The 15,433-nt window shown below is 42.7% G+C and overlaps 1 protein-coding gene across 25 annotated transcripts in view; it reads left to right on the top strand.

Moving 5' to 3' along the window:
* MSI2 (musashi RNA binding protein 2) overlaps nt 1-15,433 on the top strand; it is a 470,472-nt gene that overhangs the window by 411,085 nt on the left and 43,954 nt on the right. For 13 of the 25 annotated variants that reach the window (XM_075904806.1, XM_014581334.3, XM_025179246.2 and 10 more), the window contains one exon: nt 6,537-6,656. The exons of 2 other annotated variants lie outside the window; for them this stretch is intronic. In XM_075904806.1, coding sequence (XP_075760921.1) covers nt 6,537-6,656 — 120 coding nt within the window. The remainder of the gene's footprint in view (nt 1-6,536; nt 6,657-15,433) is intronic. 10 more of the 25 variants (XM_014581344.3, XM_014581342.3, XM_075904818.1 and 7 more) reach the window with 1 other exon arrangement.

Here is a 15,433-nt window from a genome sequence, read left to right as displayed (position 1 = left end):
CTCCCTGCCCCTGTTTCACCCCATCTCATTCTGTTCTTCTGGTCATTTTAAAGAGTCTATTCATAGGAGCTCCTCTAGACAAAGTGTAGTGCAGTATATAGGATCTTGAGGGTTGGTCACCACAACTAGCCACCAACAGCTTAAGACTGCATGAGCAGAGGGAGGGGAGTGCCTTGGAATAATAGGAGAATATTTTATCCCCCCTTTATCATGGGTGAAGTGCTGAATGCTTATCCTTGTTGCCATATGATTAACAGACAGATCTTGATTCTATCTCCCCTTTCTGGGCTTGGTTGTCACTAAAATCTCGATTCACTTCTTGTTGAGGAGCACTGTGGAAATGGGGCAAAGATACTGTTCCTCGAATTATGTGAAGATCAGTATGTTACCGTCCTGGCGCACAGTGGAGCAAACAGGCTGTGGATGCAATGTCATGGAACGCCCACATAACCCTTAACGCAGGGCTTCTAGGGCACGTCTACACAGCAACATTATTTCAAAATAACTTAGTCTGGGTCTACAGAGCAGGCAGTTAATTCAAAATAATGTAGAAATACTGTCGTTGTATGAGGAGTAAGGGAAGTGGGAGGAAGAGTGCTCTATTTCAAAGTAAGTGTTGTGTAGACACTCCCTATTTTGAAATAAGTTTTTTCAAATAGGGTTGCCAGGTGTCTGGTTTTCGCCTGGACAGTCCATTATTTCTGGCCCCTGATTTAAAAAATAACAAAAAAATCCAGAAAATGGCATGGGCGGGGAGAAGCTAGGAGCACAGGGATCCTTTTGGGGTTTTTTTCTACCATGTTCAGGATTTTTGGTGAAAGCATCTGGCGGGTCTAATTTCGAAATAAGATATGCAATTGACGTAGCTCAATTTTATAGCTTAATCTGAGTTAAGCCCTGCTGTGTGGACGCACCCCACTGGTACATCAGGACTTGCATCTAGAGCAGTGCTCCTTCTGTCTCTTTTCCTGAAGTTCCAACCTCATCGAGTTCATGGTTCTTTGAGAAAGTCACTGGGGCTTATTCCATGCTTCATGTTAGGGCTTTGCACTGGCTCTTTGAATTCAGCATCCTGTGCTTTGGTTACGCACCCCCCGACTTGATTCCTCTCCAAACTTATTTGTGTGTTGGAGAAAACACTTGCACGCAGACAGCCACTCTCAAATTGTGAGCTTAGGGCATCGTTGTTAAAAACAGATGTGTCCTTCTCCCACATGAGGCTGTTTTCAGTATTTAAAGTGAAACTATTGATGCAGGAAGCAGGACATTTTTATCTGTGAAAAATTGAACTCCAAATATTCATGTTAGCTCTTTCTGAGTAATAAGGCGGCATGAAATTGATCTGAATCCTCGGGGCTTTCTGGGACAGCGTTTGAGCCCCCTTTCAAAACACTTACTGTAAAATATCTGCTAATTGGAATGCCTAAATCCACTTTAGTCCTTTGGAACGGCTTAGGCATCTTGCTTTCTTTAGGCAATTGTAAGTGAAGGATACACAAAGAAGGATGGGGGGGGGGCTGTTTCTGCAGGAAGGGGAGTGCTGTAGATAAATAGGATGAGTAGACTGAGCTCTTCCCGCCTCCCTTTTTGATTTTGCTGTTGGCACAGGGGTGGCTCATGCTAATGGAAGCTACTTGGAGGAAGAAGACCTGGCATTGCTTCCCCTTCTCCATTGCAGTGTGGCCTTCACCGAGGATCTCATCCAAAGTCCATTGAAGTCAATGGAAAGACTCCCTTTGGCTTCCAAGGGCTTTGGTTCAGGGCCTGTTGCTGGATGAGGTCGGCTCTGAGCTGGCCTTGTTATTGCTTACGCCCTTTCCGATGCCAGCTGGCTCCAGGTGGGCTCCTCAGTCCCCCTCACCTCAGCACGTTTTGCTTCACAATTTGTGGTCACGGGGTTCGGCCCTGCCCCACCTTTGACCGCCGTTGCCCTGTTTTCTCTGTACTGTGCCCTCCCACCGGAATGGCAGCCAGGGGCAGGTTGCTAAGGCGGCCAGGGCCAAATGTCCTCACGTCCCAGCTGAGATCTTGGGCGTGCTGCGGGGTTGCTGGAACAGCCTGCAGCTACTGCCCTGGCATCTGCTGTGGAGGCAGCCAGGACAGACACCCTCTCGGCCTCTTTCCCCTGCTGGATCCAAGTGAAGAAGAGACAGGATCAGAAGGTGATGGGCCCAGTTTTGGCACAAGCCTCTCCTTGTTCACAGGCCCTTGTGACCCCCCACCCCCACCCCAGCTATGACACCCTCAACCAGGCCCCAGTCATCCCATGAAGCCCCCACACCAAACACTCTCCTGTTTATCTCCAGGAAAAGGTGATGTGGCCCGTCCTGTCATTGTCTTCACCTGTGGAAGTAGGCGGCTCTTTTAAGGCCTGCAAGACCGCTCCTGTTCTCCACTGACAAGGCCTTCCATAACCCAGTACTCTACGCGGCTCAGACCCTGCTTTGGGCCGCCTGGGAGTTTTTCCCATGGCTCTGTCAATGTCCATCTCCCCACCGATCATGATATTTGGCAGACCTATCAATGCTTTCACTCGGAAGCCACATTCTAGTCCGCTACAAGGAACAGCATTTTGGACATCAGGAGTGGCACATCCCTTCGGGGCACTACAGCCCGTGCTGAGAGGCAGGGGTGTTGCACACACCTGCCTCTCCACTAGGGATGCAAACGGTTAACTGGTGGCTTACCAGTTCCGGTTGACTAGTGGAGGCTGGAGCAGCTCCCCGACCACCATGGGCAGGGGCCTAGTCCAGCCCCGTGGGGCCCACCAGGGCCTGGGGGTGCTCTAGGTGTCCGGAGCAGCCCTTGTCCGCAGCGGCCAGGGCACGTCGCAGGCAGGGGCTGCTCTAACTGGGCTGGAACAATTAAAGAGGATTTAAATTTCTACTTTCCATTAAAGAGTCACAGCAGAGAGCAGTAGGATGGGAGGGGGGGTCAAGTCTCACCTCCCATTTGTGAGTGCCTGTCACATTAGGTCACCTGAGCACAGTGAATATAAAGGCAAGAGAAATACGGTATAATACCTAGGATGGGAGTGTTAATAAATCTACCAATGTAGGAGTTGTTCTCTAAACTCTTAATCGGGAGTGCTCACTTTAGAGGTTTATCAATTACACAAGTGAGGGGACACCAAATTATGTGCACTTCCATAATACTGAGGAAGGTGTAATGCTTTATTGACTGGGTTAGGAGGCCTGGGTGCTATTCCCAGCTCTGCCACTGACTCTCCACATGACCTTAGGCAAGTCACTTAGTATTATCCAGTCTCCGAGTACCCTCTCTGTAAAATGGAGATTGTGCTCTTTCACCTTTTTTTGTAACACTTACTTTGAGATGTAAACATGAAAAATATGTTGCAAATAACCATTATAATAGTTATTATTACAGCTTCAATGCGGTGTGGAAGCATTAACAATTTAAATGTGTTACCGTGAAGCCTACCAAATCTATTTTCAGTGGGTGGCATTGATTCAAGCTCTTTGGGCAGCGGGAGCTAATCTCTCTGGGTCAGGATCAGTAACTATGGTTTCCAAATCCAGACTGTTAATCAGTCTTCCCCTTTTACCAACCCTTCCTCCATCCCATACCCTGCAAACAGTCATTTCACCCTGCCCCAAAGACGCTAGTCCCCGCAGGGGGCAGAATTTCCTTAACAGTGCTTGAGTTGATCAGCTTATACTTTAGTTGTTGGGAACTCAGTGTCATGCGGATGCTTTTCTCTGAGATTTGGGATAATGGATTCCTTTTTGTGGGCTCATTTTTCATACACCTGTCCAAAGCACAGTCTGGAGTAGAATAATGCCTCTTTTGTTCAGGGTCTTTCTGTTGGTTTCCTTCTCCACCCCTATGATTTCATTTTTTTTCTTTTGCATGGTAATGTGCTTCCCTCCCTCCCCCCCACGCACACACACACTTCATTTAAAGTAAATCCTAGGAGTCCATGGCACTTGAGCAAGAGAAATATGCTTCCTAGCTCCATTTCTTATGCTGCCTTTGAGGGAGGTTTGGCTAGCCGGGGCACACGTTGGAAGAAAGCAGAAGCTGGTTATGCTATGGACAATGCAAATCTCATCAGAACCTTAGGTGGGGCTTAGAGAGCCCACAAAGCCAGTACTTGACAGGTTGCCTCCGACTTTCCACGTTCTCCATGGAGTGTGATGTGGAAATGTGAAGGGTGCTCCTTTCCGGGCATGCAGCTTGGCTATGTATCACCGTAGAAAATGGAGAAGGGGGGCACAGTCTCCCCCAGCGGTTTAAAGCTGGCCCTGTGGGTTCCAACAGGCATTGGGGAATGTCACGGATTGGTCTGAGTCTGGATCTAGGGTTGCCAGGTGTCCGGTATTGGCCTGGACAGTCCGGTATTTGTGGTTTCTATCCGGTTAAAAATAAACTAAAAATACCATGTAAAATGTCCAGTATTTTCTGTTTTTCTCAGACGGAAGGCCACTTTGGACATTCTTCCCGTGCTGCGTCTGGGTAGGGCTGGGCGGGAGCAGGGCGTTGTAAAGGCAACATCACTCGTGTGTGTGTGCGTGTGTATGTGTGTGTGTGCGCGCACGCACAGTAGTTTTTTTTTTTTTCTTTTTGCTCAACAGCTTTGGTCCCCTTTGGGGGTTTTTTCTCGACCAAATTTTTTCCCGCCATGTTCGGTGTTTTTTGTGAAAATATCTGGCAACCCTATCTGGATCAGGGTTTGGTTGGAGCTTGTTCTCTAATGGGAAGAGAATACTGTGTCAGAGCCTTACCTGCCAATAGCAGTTTGCCCCAGGGGAGCAAATTCCATTTTCGTAACAGCTAGGAGGAAAAGACTGTACTGGTAGAAAAGTGAGACTTCTGTCTGTACTTAGGGACCCATTTACACTACTGGCACTGCCAATCTATGGCATTGCATAGGGGTTTTGCATCTATGGAGTTAATCCATCATCCTGAGCAGTGGTCGCTAGGTAGACAGAAGCATTCTTCTATTGATTTAGCTGCATTAGGTCGGCATAACGCACATTTTGTCTCTCTAAACCGCATAGCTATGTGGATCTTAATTTTACAGGTGGGCCAGGCCTCAGTCTGGATTAGAGGGGGTGAAGATTTAGGCTTTTGACCAATCAGGATGGGTGTCTCACTCTTCAGCATTTGTAACAATTCCGTTCCATAATAAGAGCAAACAGGCTCATGTCAGCCATGAATAATAATTTGGATTTGCTGTGTTGGTGCATGTGTTCTGTATGTTGGGACCAGGCTCAGACAACAGCCTGAGGTAGCTGTGCATATATTTACATAGACTTTTTTTTCCCTCCCCTAACAGCCCTATTACCGTATTTAAATGCAAGTATGTCTTTTTTAATTGATGTTTTAAAGTAGCTTAGAGTCACTCTAGCCTAGCTGTTCTTTGTTCAATTTTTTCCCTGGTTACATGTAGCTGGGATGATAGTACTAGAGTTAGTGGGCTTGTAGTTTGCTGATTTATCTGGATCTCTTTCTCTCTCTGTCTCTCTCTCTCTCTAGTTTGTCCTGCTCTCTTCTGCTGTCCGAATTGCCTCTTTAAAATCGATATTGTTTTTCTATAATCTCTTCAGTGTGGCACAAAAGCTGTGTACCCCGGCAAGGTTGCCCTGTCTTGGGTCATGAAAACTAATATGGGCAGCTGGAATTCTGCAAAGATCAGGAATCCTTCAGGGCCTCTTGCTGTCCTTGGCAGCAAGGGTATCTTGTTTTTTGTTGATCACCATTTTCCCAGTCTTTGCTTACTTAAAAAAAAAAAAAATCCAGTGTCTCTGGCAGATTTTTTAAAATTCATGTAAAAAGGAAGCAAAATGTTGCTTAGTGGTAGCTCGTTTTTCTGCAGTATCGCAGTCCCCCACATCAGGGTATGATTCTTAGATATGCTGCTGTTTCACTTTAGAAAGCTTTTTTGAATGCATCCCAGTGAATTTATTTTTTTATTGTTTTATCCCAGCAAACCCGTGATCTTGAAACCAGGACTCTCCTGTATTTTTGATGACCAACTTGTCTATAAATCAGCATATTGCTTTCCTCTTGCAAATAAGCCAAAAATATAATCAATGTATCCTCATTGTTTTGGAAAAGTGATCTGAGCCCTAACTGTTTGAAAGCAAGCAGATACAAACCCCATCCTACTAGCTATCTTTGTGAATTAATTCACCCCACTATCTTGCCTTTCAAACTGGCAGGGACTCAGAAGACCGATGCGCAGGATAAAAAGGCATCATCAGAGCATGCAGCCATTGAAATCCACTGCAGAGGATTTAGGGCAGGATTTTCAAAAGGTGGCCACAGGGGCTTCAATTTTGCATGCCCAAAGTAGGCACACCCGAAAGGGACTTTATTTGCAGAGTTTCAGCTCTGTCTGTAAATGTCTTTTGAGTTTCTTCAAGTGAGGCCCCCCCAAATCACCCAGCCCTCTTGGAAAGATGACCATCCTTGACCATAGTTGGCCCCAAAAGTGTGTTTTGCCCTTTTTGGGTTACACCTGCTGTTCATTGGATTTTTCCCTTTACCCTTCTCCTTCTTTCCGTGGCTAGGTTTTCCAGCAGCAGCCTATGGACCAGTAGCAGCAGCAGCGGTGGCGGCAGCAAGAGGATCAGGTAGGGGGGCCTGTGGAAGAGGCGGCTACATGGCATACCCTCAGAATGCAGGGGAAGGTAAAAGCTCTGTCGGTATTCTATGTGGCTGCAGCTGTCCATCATTACTCTGATGTTTCCTCACACTTTTCCTGGGAACCTGAAAAAAAACTCACATTGCAAGTAGAGGCCATGAGCCCTGGACCACTTTATGGGAAGTTTACATAAGAACTCTCAAACGCAGGGTAGTGGGTTTTCTTGGTGTTGGTCATTTACTTATTTTAAATTAAAGATCATAAAGGACAAAAAAAAAGTTTTCATTTCTCCTGTGAAGTTTGCACTGGGTTAACAATGCAGCATTTACTCTTGTCCGTTAATGCTCTAGTGGCTGCGTGATCAAACCACACGCCCCCAGATTTGTACCCTGAACTATTGCCTCCAATAAGACATCATGGCAGGTTGTCCTGGATTTGGTTTTTAAATAACTTCCTTAGCCCTGTCTCCCAACATAATAGTATTCTTTTCCCCTGGAACTCAGTGGTTATCAGAATGGTAGTTTCCTGGAAAAGAGCTTCTTGTTAATCTGGAGACAAAAATATCACAACTGCTCCAATATATTAGAAGAGATCCTAAAATGTTCACATGCGCTCTCAAGATCAGCTTTCCTTTGAACTCTAATTGGGGCTGTACAGCTGTAAATGCTGCCTGAAGTACAGGCAATCAATAAACGTTACCTGGAGCCAAATCAAAGTGGCCCTGCTGAAAGCACATGTATTGTTTTGTTGGTTTCCAGAGTATCATTTTTAATTTGCCTGCCATTTAAAGCATAGTTTTGGTTTTTCAGACTACTGCTCTTGTTACCTACTGCAAACAGCTGCCCAAGCTTCAGGAGAAATGTTAAAGCTTTTCTCTCTGTCCCTCCAAATGCTTATTTTTCCCCCCTTAAGGGAAAAAAATAAATTGTTACCAATTACAGTTATTACCCAAGGATTTCAATGTAGGGAAACATGTGAATTAGTGCTTTACTTAAGTAATTAAATGTTCAGAACAGTCATGAGTGGGCTGTTAACTTACCAGCACACCCTATTCTGTGTTTGCATACTATCCTGTGTCTTGGTTGTACAGTGGTGACTAAAAGCAATAAACCCTCAGCAAGAACAAAGGGTATAGTGAGGCCTTCTCAGTAGATTTATGTGCTCTTACACGTACATTCGACTTTAATGTATCCTCCTGCGCATTCATCTTACCATTTGTTCTTGCGAACGTCGAAGGGACATCTAGGGAGGGAGGAGGGCGTTTTGAGAAAACGTTCCTACTACCTGGCATTCAGCTCCCCAATTGCTTAAATGCAGTTTTGCTCAACATTGTACACAGAAGACACGCAGCCAGATAATGTTTCCAGCTTACTCACGATTTGATCCTGGAGTAGAGGTTTTCAGTGACCTCTCTGCAACAGCTACGCTGGCTAGTGAGGCTCTTACATAAAAAGGCTATTGAGAACTAACACCCAAATATGCATTGAGTGAGACCCTAATTCTGTGGAGTCCAAAGTCAGATGTCAGGAGAACTCCGTTCCATGCAAACTGGCACTGCTTGCGGAGCTACAAAGGATCATCTGTACCAGTTTTATTTTGTGGCATGTGAAGAAAACCTAAGGGGTGACTTGCCAGATAGCTGTGGGAATATTTTTCCTTCTCATTCTTTCTCCCTCCCCACTTTCTTTAAATAGAAGAAAAATTGATTTTGCATATTAATTGAGGAAAATTGACTTAATTGTCGTTGTCTTTTCCTCATGATTTGCCCTTTAGGTTTTGTTTTAAGTACTAACAGATCTGGTGAGTTGCCCCTTAGCAAGGTGCAGAGGGTTTGGCTAGATTAACGTTGCTTCCATTGTTGTTCTTTTTTTAATCAGAGTGCTTTTGGTTCCCCTTTACAACTGAACTGAGCATCAATCAATTCTGTGCCTGAAATCATTTGGGGTTTTTTCGTGTGTGTGTTTTTTTAATTTTATTTTTATTTGAACATGCAGTACGAAACTAAATCTAACCCTAAATTAACACCACCCTTCCTGGCAAGTTTAAAGAGCAGTATGGAGTTTGGAAATGCTTTTCAAGTCTCCAAATTGTATGCATGCCCCAAACCAAAGAAACAAACAAAACTCACCAACCTCACACGTAATCTCAAGGAGGAGGAAGGAGATTGCCATGCTTTTTAAACTGGAGGCTGTTTGCATTTGTAGAGAAATGTGTTCTAGGGAACGATGGTGTTTTATTTGCAGTCATTTCCATCTAAGAAGAGTTGTTGAACAGGGCATCTCGGGCTTGTCACTTTCATACAGCAATGGTAGTGAATTGTATTCAGGAGCAATGGAGTATGATAAATCTCATTTACAGTGTATGGGCCCGATTCATTACAAGAAAAAATGTTTTGCAAATATGCACAATCCCCTCGTATGCTTTTATGGTTAAATATGCAGAATGCAGCATGACTGGCACTCATTGGCTTCCTTTTGTTGTCAGTCCATGCAAAGACAGCAGAGAACGGACGGGCAACAGACCCCCCCCCCCCCCCAGCCCTCATTATTCCACTGCACTTTATCGGGGTAGTTCTATTTCTGCTGCCCCACCTGTACCTTCTCTGTGGATAAGTGAGAGCTCCACTTTCCACTTGGGCCAGTTCATTGGACAATTAAACTTTTCTGCTTTTCGAGTCCTGATTCTGCAAACTCATAAGTGCTTAACTTTATTCCTGTGAGTAGTTTCATTGATTCCAATGGGCTCTTTACTGTAGTAAAGCTAAACACACACATAAGTGTTTGCAGGATCAGAGCTTAAGTGAACCCTTAAAACTTTCCTGTTCACATCAGTGCATCCTTATGTGGCTGCCTTTTTGGACATGAATCTTGGAACATTTCTAGTGCCGGATTTTTGCACAGATCTTTGAACCAACAGCTCTCAATCAGACCCCTCAACAAAGTGGTAAGATTTTCTGAATTGTTTGGCACTCAGCAGTTCCCCGCAGTCCCCCTAAAACCCTGGCCATTTCATTTAGGAAGTTGAGCTCTTTCAAAAATATGGACCATCAGCAAACTAAGATCCATTCAGCACCCAAAATGCATGCGCACTTCCAGGCAAGACTTTGTGCATTCCCAAAGCCCCATCACTGTGCTGTCTGGACATTGATGACCTCCGTGTAACTTACAATGGTGTTCTTACATGTACTGTGGAAAATTTGCATGTTTGCTTAATATTCATCAAAAGAATATGCCTAGATTATTTCAGTCTGGAGCTCAGCTAACTTGCATGTCAGCTGTATTAATAATCATTTTTGTGATTCTGCACATTGTGTGCTTCTGTTTCCTTCGTCCCCTGTTTCTTTCTTCTTTTTTTTTAATATAAAGTTCTGCTTGTGGGAATACATCCACTAATTACTATTTTTAGATAGAATAAGGTCTGGGACCTATTGCCAGAGTAACTCCAGTGCCTAGTAGAAAGGCGCGTTTCCCTGTGCTCATATTCAGTGTCATTTATAAATTCCCACTTGCTGGAAGGTTCATGCTTTGGTGCTTCCCTTTATAAATCATGCACCAAACCATCAACCCCAGGTGGAAGCAACAGTCGAAATTTTTCTAAAGTGACTCAGATTTAGCCAGATCTTTCCTACTCACTTCCCTGGGAGGTGTGTGGCTAAATCCCCTACTCGGCTTTGACAACCTTATCCCTCCTTGTATTTTTGTTAATGAATTGGGACCTGGGCCATGTAAAATTAGCAAACTTGAAAGTCCGAATGCTGCAAACTCCTCCTAGACAATTTCACTATCAGTGTCACATTTCTTTTCATTTCACCTGGCATATTTTGAGCATAACCATTTTTGTCTTGTAAGTGCTGTTTTTAAAAAAAAAAGGAAAGGGGAAGGGGAAAACATTTTTAGGGAAGGGGGGGATTAGTTTGGAAGAAAACAAAACCAGTGGAAAACGAAATAAAATTTGGCAGAAACTTGTTGGATTCCCCCCCCCCCCCCCCCCCCACCAAATAATCTTAGTGTACTCCCCAGCTGGTTACCGTTCACTATTCCTCCCTGATGAGCGGAGAATAAAACAACAGTACGACGGGCCTGATTCTTCACTGCTTGTAAAATCATTCAAAGTGTGCTTGATGTGTTGAACAAAGAGGGAGGCAAAAACCCTAGCAAATCAGATGGCAACATTTTACACCCACTCTGCCCGGTATAAACGATAAGTGGTATAAAGCAGAGAAGGATCAGGGCTCTCATGTGGTTTGGAGCTAAGGTTACATACCTCTTCCCTCGCCCCCTTAACGCCTCACCAGTCTCCAACTGCAAATGCTGCCTTTGATCCCTGAGCCCCCAACAACCCCTTACTGTACTTTATACTTGCCAGCTATAACCAATCTAGTAACGTGAGCTACTGACCTTGATGGTGAGTGTGAGCAGTTATGTTTTTGTTGTTTTCTCTCTTGCTTGGTTGGGGCTGCTGTGAGAGAGGGTGTCTCTGAGGCATTCTTTCCGGCCTCTCTTACACTCGGACGTGCACACCTCCTCTCAAACACTCTTCTGAGCGCGCTCAGCGGGAAGGTTTGTCCACACCTATTAATCCTTCTCAGTGTCCAGCTTCTTGTTAGTAGCAGCTGGTTGCATGTTTTTTGCTTGTTCAGATGAAACGGTTCAAGAAACAACTCATATCAACTCTTGAGAAATGTCTCCTTTTTTTTTTTGTACACTCTTTCTTTTTATGTTTTTATTAATTTCCCTTACTTAAAGAAACCAAAACACCTGTCGTACTGTAAAACATTTCACATCTCCCCTTGCCTGTTCTTAGAGTGTATGTATCTGTGGGACTGAACTAAATGCATGCACTGTAGTAGTTGTACTGGTAGCAGTAGATGTAGTTGTAGAACATGCATTGTTGAGTTGATATTATAGGAATCATCAACTTGAAATAGTGTGGCAGTCAAAAGCATAGCATTAGTTTGATTGGCAGAGTAGGGCTATCAGTGTTCTCCTAAAGGCTTGGATCCATACTATTGTATTTGTTAAACCCCATTGTCTGAATTTATCAATTGAACATGGCTGTAGCTAACCTACATCCTTTCCCTCCCGCAAAAAACAGCATATACTCTTATGCTGATAGTAAATTTACCTTATTTTTCAAATTAAAAATCCTGGGAATTAAATCTTTGAAATATAAATATTATTTTATTTAGTATTAGAAAATTTAAATTTTATTTTAAATCATTGTATGATCATGATTTCCTCATTAATCCCTCCACTGTCTGCATCAGCCCATAGAATCATTCTTTGGCGGTCTTAAACCATTTGTACAAAACGCAAACCACCTCATAGGATAGCTAAATAATATAATGTATGTAAAACAGCTTCCTACCAGACTCTCCTGAGACACGGGGGAATTGTTTTTAGGTCATAAACCTCAAATCTTGTTATGCAACAGACACTGTTCTAGTCATGGTTTGTATTCATTGCCATGTCGCTGGGCTTAAGGGAACATTTTTAAATTAAGATTTAACATTTCATAAATACCAGCATTAGGAGTAAAAGACAAGTTCATCATCTTTGCCACTGAGCCAACAAATGTCTTTGCTTTTTTCACCCAGTTTTATGCACTTAACTTTTTTAATTGTTTTCAAAAATGAAGCAGCAGTGACTAGATTTAACAGCTGGGAACTCAAGGGTTTTTTGTTGTTTGTTTTAGTTTGTTGTTTGTCAGAAAATATCCTGCGGGGAGTAAAAAAGTTCTTTTCATACTCCCCACCACCACCCTCCAGTAAAGTTAGGGAAAATTCCGGCAGTGCATGGCCAGGTATAGACTAAAGGGGAAGGTTGAATTACATCCTTAATGTACCTTAATTCGAGTTTCTCCACCATTCCTAAGGGGGTAGTGCACCCTCTGAATTTGATTTAGTGGGTCTTTACTAGACCTGCTAACTCAAACTCCAGAAGATTGATCATGACAGTGTCACTCTTCCCTGGAGTGAAGACATAGCCTCAATGTTAGTTTTGAGCACATTCGTACTCTGAGTATGCTCAGTGTATTCTCCGGACACTTCTCAGCAAATGTTATTGAAAGAAACAAAGTATCTGAAATGTGCATTCAAGATGCAATTAAGAATTTGGATCTGCTCCTTAGCTCTGATAGAGAAAAAATTAAATTAGCTAAAGAACTTCTTGGATGTAGCTGACACAATTCACAATCCTATAGACGTCTTTACTGTCTGTTGGGTGCATGGTGCACAAAATTTTCCTTATTGCTGGTGAAGAACTGCAACATAAATGGATCAAAGGGTGACGGGAATAATTTACCCCTTAGCTTTCAATCTGCCGCAGAGATGTGGGGACCTACTGTTTATTGTGCAAAACATGATGAAATGAAGAATGTAGCTAAAAGTTAACTGAGAAGCAAATTGCATAGGGCATAGAAATCCATGTCTTACACTTAAATAAGGTACACTAAAAATATTTAGTTTTGTCATTAAGCACTGATTCTGTTAGCAAGTGATAGTAATAAAATAGTGGGACAACAGTTGGTCTGTGTGTGTGGAATGAGGGAAATCTAGATCAACATGTTGAAATTTCATACGGACCCACAGCTGAACAATCTAATGATGAGCCAACTTGGAATTTATACTGGCAATTTAGGGTATTTTCCTTTAGAGTGACAGCTCAAATGGAACTGTGCTCCTTTCTTTATTTTACTATATAAAAGTACATAAAATTTAATCCAAGCCATGTAATCTCAAAAACCAGAATTTAACAAGCAGGCCACCTGGGAAAAGAAAGCAGGCTGAAATTTCTCACTCCACTGGAAAATCCAGTAATTATTTGACAGAGACTGGCAACTGGAACTCTGCAGAGGTGATGCATCTAAAAATTAGCAGCTGCAAAAAAAATTATCCTTTGCTCATTTTTATAATAGTAAGGCTTTATCTGAAAATGTCTCTGAGAAGAAAGCACAAAATTGAAGAACCCCCCACCATTTTGTACCAACATAATGTGTGTACTTGATGTAAGAATCATCCATTCCCAGTAGGTTAAATGATCTAATCTGGTTTGTAGATTAAACAATTGAATGCAAACAAAAAGGAAAATGTCTGCTATAATAGGAAAAGAAGTAAAAAAACAACCCCAAACTCTGCACTGAATAAGCACATGTCTGAAGGGTAAATACTCCATTTTCTATTGGGTTTGTGCAACACGGCTGTAGAGATGAGGTCATTCTGTGTTTCCTTGAGAGGTGTTTTTTTGGCCTTGTTAGTGACAACTCTCTTCTCACTATTTTATGTGCTCTGCAATTACTTCCCTGAAGGATGCAGGCTTGTTGTGTGTTTTTTTTTAATGGAATTAAAGCAGAAACATTTCTATTATGGGTCTAAAGTCATACGTTGATATAAGATAATTTCAAAGCCATTATAGAAAACATATGCCTGGAAGTGCCTTCCAGCGCTCAAACCCTGCAAAATACCTGTTTATCTTATTTTATCACAGCAAACATTTTCATTATCCTTGAGGGACTACACCTTCTTATGGAGCCATATAAAAATTTCAGTAAATTTAAAATAACCCACTGCTGCCAGGCACTGACCTTGGTTCTAGTCATTTTATAGGGCTCCTGCTTGAAGTCTATTGTGGTTAAAATCCATCAGTTCTAATCAATAACTTTGTAATAGAAAATCCTGTGCACTTGATAAATCATCTCCAGCACAATTAGTGACCAGCTCTGAAGTACAGACTTAAGTACAGTATGAGTTAATCTTTAATGAATGGAGAAGCTAACTTTTAATGGTCTTTTCAATCAGTGGAATTATTTTCAATGGGAAAACACTTGTCCACACAGATCATTCTGGCTGCGAGGTGCCTCTCTTGACACACGCCAAGTGGCGGCTCCACCAAAGCTTGAACTGTATTGTGATCCAAACAGGCTAATCACGCATTCAGGGAAACGTTTCCGTTTCACAGCACTGAAAGTTTTATGCTTGACAAGTAGATTTCACTCTATTCTAGCAAAGTGCTGAAACAGCCAGTTAATGTCATTTGATTTTTTTTTCACCCCCTGCTGAAAAAGGGACAAAACTCCTGGTGGTTAAAATGCAGTTTTATTTCCCATAATCTAACAAACCCTTCCACGAACTACCAGCAAGGTTTGAAACCAAGACCTTCAGCCATCAGAAAGGTGTTTAAGCATGTGCCTAAATTTAAGTATGTGAATAGTCCAATTGATTTCAGTGGAACTATTCACATGCTTGAAGTTGAGCACATGCTTAAGAATCTTGCCAAATCATGGCATAACAGGGCATTACAAATGAATCTCAGTACATAGTATTTGGAGTAGCAGCTGATGGTGCAAGCCACACAGATTTTACAAACTTTTGCACCAGCGTTTTCAAATAATTTGACCCCAAAGCACAGTAGTGAGCTAAATACAATGAGTACAGTCATTTTCTTCTTCCCTTTCTGTTTGAGATACAGGGAAGTAAAAAAGGACACAAAAACAAACTCTTCACGGTATAAGCACATTTGAAGGGTAAATACTCCATTTTCTTCTAGGTTTGTGCAATACAGCAGTTCACTACAGCAAAGTACAGGAAAGCAGAATTGGACTTTATATATACAGACCTACCCAATTGAAAAAAAGAGTCAGCACGTTCATTTGAGGAACTTTCATCTGAAGAAGTGGGCTGTGCCCACGAAATCTCATGATATCATCTACATGTTTTTGTTAGGGTGTGTCTAGACTACCTAGTTTTGTCGACAAAAGTGGACTTTTGTCGACAAAACTATACCAGCGTCTACACTACCGCTGAGTTCTGTCGACATAACGTCGACA

The sequence above is a fragment of the Pelodiscus sinensis genome, chromosome 21, assembly GCF_049634645.1.
Source record: "Pelodiscus sinensis isolate JC-2024 chromosome 21, ASM4963464v1, whole genome shotgun sequence".
Lineage (NCBI taxonomy): Eukaryota > Metazoa > Chordata > Testudines > Trionychidae > Pelodiscus > Pelodiscus sinensis.
The sequence above is the reverse complement of the archived record's forward strand: the minus strand, read 5'-3'. Positions and strand labels throughout refer to the sequence as shown.